Here is a 6,693-nt window from a genome sequence, read left to right on the forward strand (position 1 = left end):
TACGGATGGATAAATGATCTATTCTTTTGAGATGGAATCAATTTTTGTTACTTGTTTTTGAATTACGCATAACTACTACTCAAATCTGTACATTGTTGGGTCCGTAGTACTTTAGAATTCTACAAGGTAGAAATCCATTTTTGCATCATCTTGTTTATTTTTTCCAAATCAAGTCCCTCTGACTTCAAGAGGAAAAGTTCTTTGCCAGTACCCCAAAGATGAAGACCGCAACCGAACCTCGAGCAATAAGATTCTTCAAAACAAACACGACCCTTGAGCTTTTCGCATCAAGACTTTTATCGTCTCAAATGGACAAGTGAGTGCCAACTAATCGGACTTGGATTTGGGCCTGGAAACTTAATTAAAATAATTATGCATGTTCAAGTATTTGATTAAACGAATTGAGAGTTGAAGGAATTGATTGGAATGAAAAGAAAAGCGCTAAGTCAAAAGGGTCCAAAAGCATTATGTACTTTGTGAGAGAGGTCCCCAAACCACACATGTCACTTCCCATTTGTAAGAGACACGTACAATTTGAGGGGAAAAAATTATCAAATGAATCTTAAATCTAATGTAATTTTTCCAATCCAATCTTAAATATATCTTTTACCAATTCAGTCCTAAACTTTTTTTTTCCAATTTAGCCAGATAATTGCAAAAGATTTAGGAATAAATTAGCAAAAAAGAAGATTTAAAACTCGAATTAGAAAAATTGCATTTTGGTAATTTTCCCTTAGTTTAAGGATACATTGAGTTTGGTTAGTAGGCTCTATTTATTTCGCAAAAAAAATAACTGGTTTAAAAAAGTTTCCCTAAGAAAAAAAAATCGTATGTTTCATTTAAAAAATGAATGAATAAAAGATATTTTCACTGTCCGTGAAAATATCTAAACATAAATTATTATCAATAATAAAAATAATTGTCATTAACTAATTATTTTAAACTACATAAGTAATCATTTTTAATAATAATTTATTTTTTGAGAAATAAATGAAAGCTTAATTTGAATAATTTCGACATATATCAACTAAACCCTGAGTTTTGAAACATTTGAAATTAGCCGACCAAGTTGATGTCCCCGCTTAGCCAATAGAATAAAGACAGCACAACACTCAAAGACTCACGTTTTTCCCGGGAGAATCGTCCTCTTGCGTGTCCCCCATCCATTCGATAAGGACAGACGGATTGGCGAGCACTGGTAGGGCCATCAATAATTGGCGTCTCTTTTAGAATTACGGTCAAGTCCACCGTCAGTCTAAAATTTTTACAATACATTCATAATTGGACAGACGATACATCCGAATCCATCAAAATGCCACTTATTCAATGGTGAATGTGTAAGCTGGCCTTGGATATAATAAAAATATTTTAATTTAGTCGAACGTTTATGTCTTTAATTCGATTATGATATTTGGCAATTTTTATTTTGCCCAAATACATAAAGACATCACTCTATTTGAAATTGGTTGTATTTTTTCGTTTATGCTTCTTTGTGTTAAAAAAAATAAAAATGGCAGACACATTTTAATCATTGTCTAGTGCAAAACACCGAAAAGTTTTTGTATTGACATGTAGATCCGCATATCTTTTGTTCATAATTTTCAAGAAGTTTAAAAGAAATCAAGCAAATAAAAAGATATTAAATTTGAAAGTGCTAGGCAATTTGGTGTTACGAAAGTAAACTGAAACTGTTGTCCTTTTCACTTCTCAATCAAAAGTCCTAGACCATGTATCTTTTGATTGCTTGTTCCTCAAAACCAAAGCTTGAGACGCTCCCGAATAGGGAGAAAAATTGAGACGTTCATTCCTTTCCTTGAGTTTATTAATCTATTTTCCTCATTTTCAGCATCTTCTCTGTTTAGAACCATGGCTGCCTCTGAACTGGCGGTTTCGCTAGCGATAGTCAGACTTCATGATCTTCTCTCCAAGTCCAAAGACAACATCACCTATCAAAACTTGACTGATAAAATCTCTTCCTCCATAAGCGATCTCCAAAGTATCCAGAACACCAGGAAACACACCGTGCTCGAGGATGGCCACAACCAAAAAGCTCAGGAAGGCAAGAAACGGCCTGAGGTTTGTCCTCATAAGGTTGAGAAGATTGGCGAAGTCCTTGTTGATTTACTCCGAGACATTGACGAAGCAATCCTTGTTGATTTACCCCGAGACCAGATGTCAGAATCGCAAGGGGCTTGTTTCGCCAAGGTGTTCGCCCTAGTTCGGCTCCTCCCAGTAATGAGCGGAGCACATGCCAGGAAAAAGATGGCCAAGACGAAAGTCGAATCGTTACGTGGCAAGGTCGCATCATTAGGGCGTCTTGCTAATGATGGCATGCCAGACCATAAGAGGGCATCATCTTCGTCATTGAGCAAGAGGAATCGAGAAAATACGAGGCAGCGGGTTGAGTCCGATATCGTGGGCCGTGATGGAGATGTAAGGACGCTTCTGGCCTGGTTGATTGATGATCACGACTCCAGCCTTCGGGTGATGTCGGTGGTTGGCGAAAAAGCCTGTGGCAAGACCGCACTGGTGAGGAGTGTCTTCAGCAAGCGAGAAACCAAGCATCACTTCCACTGTCGTGCTTGGGTCCGTGTCCCAGACCTTGGGGCGGAGTCTGACCGGATGAAGAACCTCCTTGTGGACATACTGAAACAGACACCACTCCGAGACCAGGCAAAAGACATGGAGCACAAGCAAGAGGAGCAGCTGTTCGAGATGCTAAATAAATTATTGATGGGGCTTAGGTACTTGATAGTTTTGGACAATCTGTGCGAGGGCAGACTCGTCCATGAGCTCTTGGTCCCATTCATGGACTGGATGAACGGAAGCAGAGTAATTGTCACTACAACAAATGCAGAGATGCAAAAGTTTGCAGACCCTTGGACACCCTATCTCCGATTACCCCTTGATATGACCGATTTTGAAGAGTGCAAGAAATTGCTGTGGGTAAGCATAACGGGAGATGACAGTTCAAAATCGGAGATGACCAATCTTGAGCAGAGAATTTTGAGCAAAAATCGATCTCCCCCAGCGATCTCACTGCTTGGAGGACTTTTGTTTGCTGTGGAAGAGAGCAATTGGGCGGCCCTCATCGATCGGCTTGGAGAACGTCCCAACCTCGACGATGTCATGTGCTTGAGCTTCGATGAATTGCCTTACCTGATGAAGCCATGTGTTCTCTATATGGCTTTCTTTCCTAAGGAGTCTGAGGTCCCCACAAGGAGGCTTTTCCGGCTATGGGCTGCTGAGGGGTTGTCGGCCCAGGATGCTGATGGGTCGGCCCAAATGCGATCAGCAAAGGACTGTTTTTGCGAATTAGAGAGCAGGAACTTTATTCACGTGGTACGACGGAAACCGGACGGAAGTGCTGGATCATGTCGCATGCCTGCTTTTCTTCATGAATTTGTCCATCGAAAAGCAGAAGAATTCGGACTTCTTCGGATCCAGGACAACTCTGACTCTGACTCAGAGAAAGAATCAAAGGGCAAGGACCCTGTCGCCAAGCAGAGCGCCCAGAGTCAACAGAAGCAAGTGGAAAACACAGCGACAGGACATTATGGTTACAAGGTCCCATGCCTTCAGTCTTTTGCATCATTTGACACCCGTAAGCTAGGGACGCAGGCGAGAATAGAATCACCAATTTTAGGCAGATGCCTGGATTTGCTGAGGGTAGTTGATTTTGAGGGTGTTTACAAGCCTGTCCTCCCGGAGAACTTTGGAAATATGCTGTGTATTCTAAGGTACTTGGGATTGAGATGGACGGTTCTGTATTCGATTCCGGAATCAGTGGGGAATCTGTTACTCCTGGAAACCTTAGATCTGAAGCACACCAACATAACCAAAGTGACGAGCGCCATTTGGAATGCAAAGTACCTTCGACATCTGTACCTGAGCGAAGCATCTTTCGATGAGTCCATCCGACGCCATATCTCATCAGGGAAGTCTCTGAATACTAAACTCGAGACCGTATGGGGTCTACTCATAAATACTGAAAAGAGCCCCATGATAAGTGTGCTGGAGAAGCTGCAAAGCCTGAAGAAGCTGGGCATGACATGCCGTCCGGAAGCGGTGGAGGCAGTGACCAAATGCATTTCGAACCTGACCGGGCTCAAGTCCCTGGGACTGAGATCGAGGGACCTGTTCGGTCAGCCAGCGGACCTCAATTTGAGAGACATGTTATGGCTCAAATCTCTTTCAAACTTGTATTTGCTTGGATCTTTGCAGCCTAAACAGGACTTGAAGTTGTCATCGCTCTTTCCTCATCTGAAAGCGCTCACCTTGTCAATGTCAGAACTGGAACACGGTCCGATGGAGGACCTAGGGCGCCTGACTGATTTGACTTTACTCAGGTTATTGGCTCGCTCTTGCGCCTGCACAAGCTGGCATTGTGAAAAAAATTCTTTTCCAAAACTCCGCATCCTGAAACTCTGGATGCTCGAGAAATGGGAAAATTGGGAAGTCAAAAATGGCGCGATGGATCATCTCCAAGAGCTGGAAATCAGGCACTGCACGAATCTAAAGAAAGTTGAGGGCTTGAATAATATCAACAGCTTGAAAAGTGTGAGTCTTACAGGAGTTACAGAAGACCTTGCCGAGACTATTGAAGTTCCCAAAGATACGCTGGTAAAAAAAAAGGAGTTAATGTCCAAGGTAAAATATATTATTATTGTTATCATCATCATCAACGAAAAAACAACTTTACTCTACCATGAACATTTTAAGAAAAAATTAATTGTACTTTATGAGAAATAAGAGAGAAGATTTAAGAGAGCATATTGGTTGCTTCTTACAAATACAAACCGTCAGAGTAATAAAAAAAGGGACCTTTTGTGTAACCTATTTGTTACATGAATATCAGGCAAATAGCAAAATGAAGGCTTATATCGTTCATTGGTAGATTTTGATTAAAAGAACGATTTTAATCTATAGAAATATGTGCTTTAATATTACCATATTTGTATCTTGTACATTGGTATGCATTTTATCTTCACCTATATATTTTGGTTTCTCCAGGTCCAATTCAAGATCATGCCATTTTCGAGGAAATAAATAAACAGTGAATGAAAATTCCATGGATGTTGCATACTGCAGTTTTCTAAGTTCTTCATCTTCTTCAAGCATATTTATCTTTTGCTGGCCATTTACAAAAAGAAAAGTACTCATTGCAGAAAGAGAGCCACCAAGAAACGGACGAGCATTGACGTCGGCCGGGATTCATCAGCTTCCAGCAATGACTGTTTTCATACTCTTGAATAAGAGTATTCATATGCTCATGTGTACTTTATTTATTTCCTTGCGTATCTCTATCTGTGTGTATTTCTCTGCATTGTAATTCACGGCAATTGCTACTTTAGCTAGAGTCTCAAGACTTGCCTCTTTTGGGATATGTAAGTTTGAAAATGTTAAGAGCCAGCTTGTGTTTCATGAAACTTTTAGTATGTTGCGAGGGTTTTTTTATTTTTATTTTTTATTTATTGCAGTTTGCCTCTGAGATTGAACCTTACCTCATCTTGAAATCGGCTCACAACTACAAGGATTCAGTAACTTGGTAATATGTTTTTCCCCCTTTTATTTCATGAGGTTATTGCATGTTATTTATCTAGGCCAGTTTTCCAATCTGGAAATTACTAAAAAATTCCTGAACCTAATTACACTTGTGACAATTCAGTGTTAAACATTTTAATTGTACCAATTGATTCATAAACCTTTTAACAAGTTGCCCATTTAGTCATTCCAATCAATTTTAAAGGGAAATTGCTGATGTGGACGCTAGTCGTTTTATGTGGCATTATTGACAGGACATTTTTTTAAAGATTCAAAATTTTTAATGAATTGGCAAATTGTTAAAAGGCTTATAACCCAACTAACACAATTAAAAGGTTTATAGAACTAAATTGGTACAAGTGTAGTAAGTTTAGAACTTTGTTCATAATTTTTCCGTTTTGCTACACCTCAACTAGAATCCTAAGGACGTAACTCTACCACGCCGACCTAGCACATTCATGATTTAATCCTAAAGTGCTTGCAGCAAGATTTGAATTCAAAGACCAAAAAAAAAAAAAAAAAGCAAGCTTTTTTCCCATTTAAGTCAACACCTCGTTGGTGTTGCATGTTATTTGAAAATCTTTTATGCTGGGTGGACTAGCCTAGTCCATCTACATGTTCGAATGTAAACAATAACAACAAGGGGGTTTAACTCTCCCACACAACAATTTTAGCTGTAAAAAGACACGATTTGACTTTATTAAGAAATGTAACAAATATCTTATAGCAATTTTAAGAAGTTGCCTCACCTACCTAGTATTGTCACTTCTTAAAATATATGATGTGTCATCAAATTTATATGTTGATACTTCTCAACACAGCTAAAGTTGAGCCACAACTTTACCAAATGAGAGGGATGTCCATGAAGATCGGAGATTTTTGACCCCATAGTACAAAAATTACATGATTTCCTAAGATTTCCACGAAGTGTACTTTATCAATCCTTGGAACTGTTATGTCAAACCATATAACATTCATCAACGTAAGTTTTTCATCACCTTCAACACAATGAACAATGTCATTCGCAGACAAGGATTTTGGGGCTCACTATTTGGCATGTTTACAAATTAAAACCAGGACTTTGGTGTGAAGAAGGTTCACTCTAAATAGAATCCAAACAGGTAAAAATGGTAACCCATGCGTCAAACT

General features: G+C 39.3%; 1 protein-coding gene across 1 annotated transcript; it reads left to right on the forward strand.

Annotated features, from left to right (window-relative positions):
- Positions 1-1,866: 1,866 nt before the first annotated feature.
- LOC120293799 (probable disease resistance protein RF9) lies at positions 1,867-5,407 on the forward strand. Its single transcript, XM_039313555.1, has 2 exons — positions 1,867-4,650; positions 5,014-5,407. Exons 1-2 carry the CDS (start codon positions 1,867-1,869, stop codon positions 5,047-5,049), a joined length of 2,820 nt encoding a protein of 939 aa, XP_039169489.1. The 3' UTR covers positions 5,050-5,407.
- The last annotated feature ends 1,286 nt before the right edge of the window (positions 5,408-6,693 follow it).

The sequence above is a fragment of the Eucalyptus grandis genome, chromosome 5 (genome assembly GCF_016545825.1).
Source record: "Eucalyptus grandis isolate ANBG69807.140 chromosome 5, ASM1654582v1, whole genome shotgun sequence".
NCBI classification, from domain to species: Eukaryota; Viridiplantae; Streptophyta; class Magnoliopsida; order Myrtales; family Myrtaceae; genus Eucalyptus; species Eucalyptus grandis.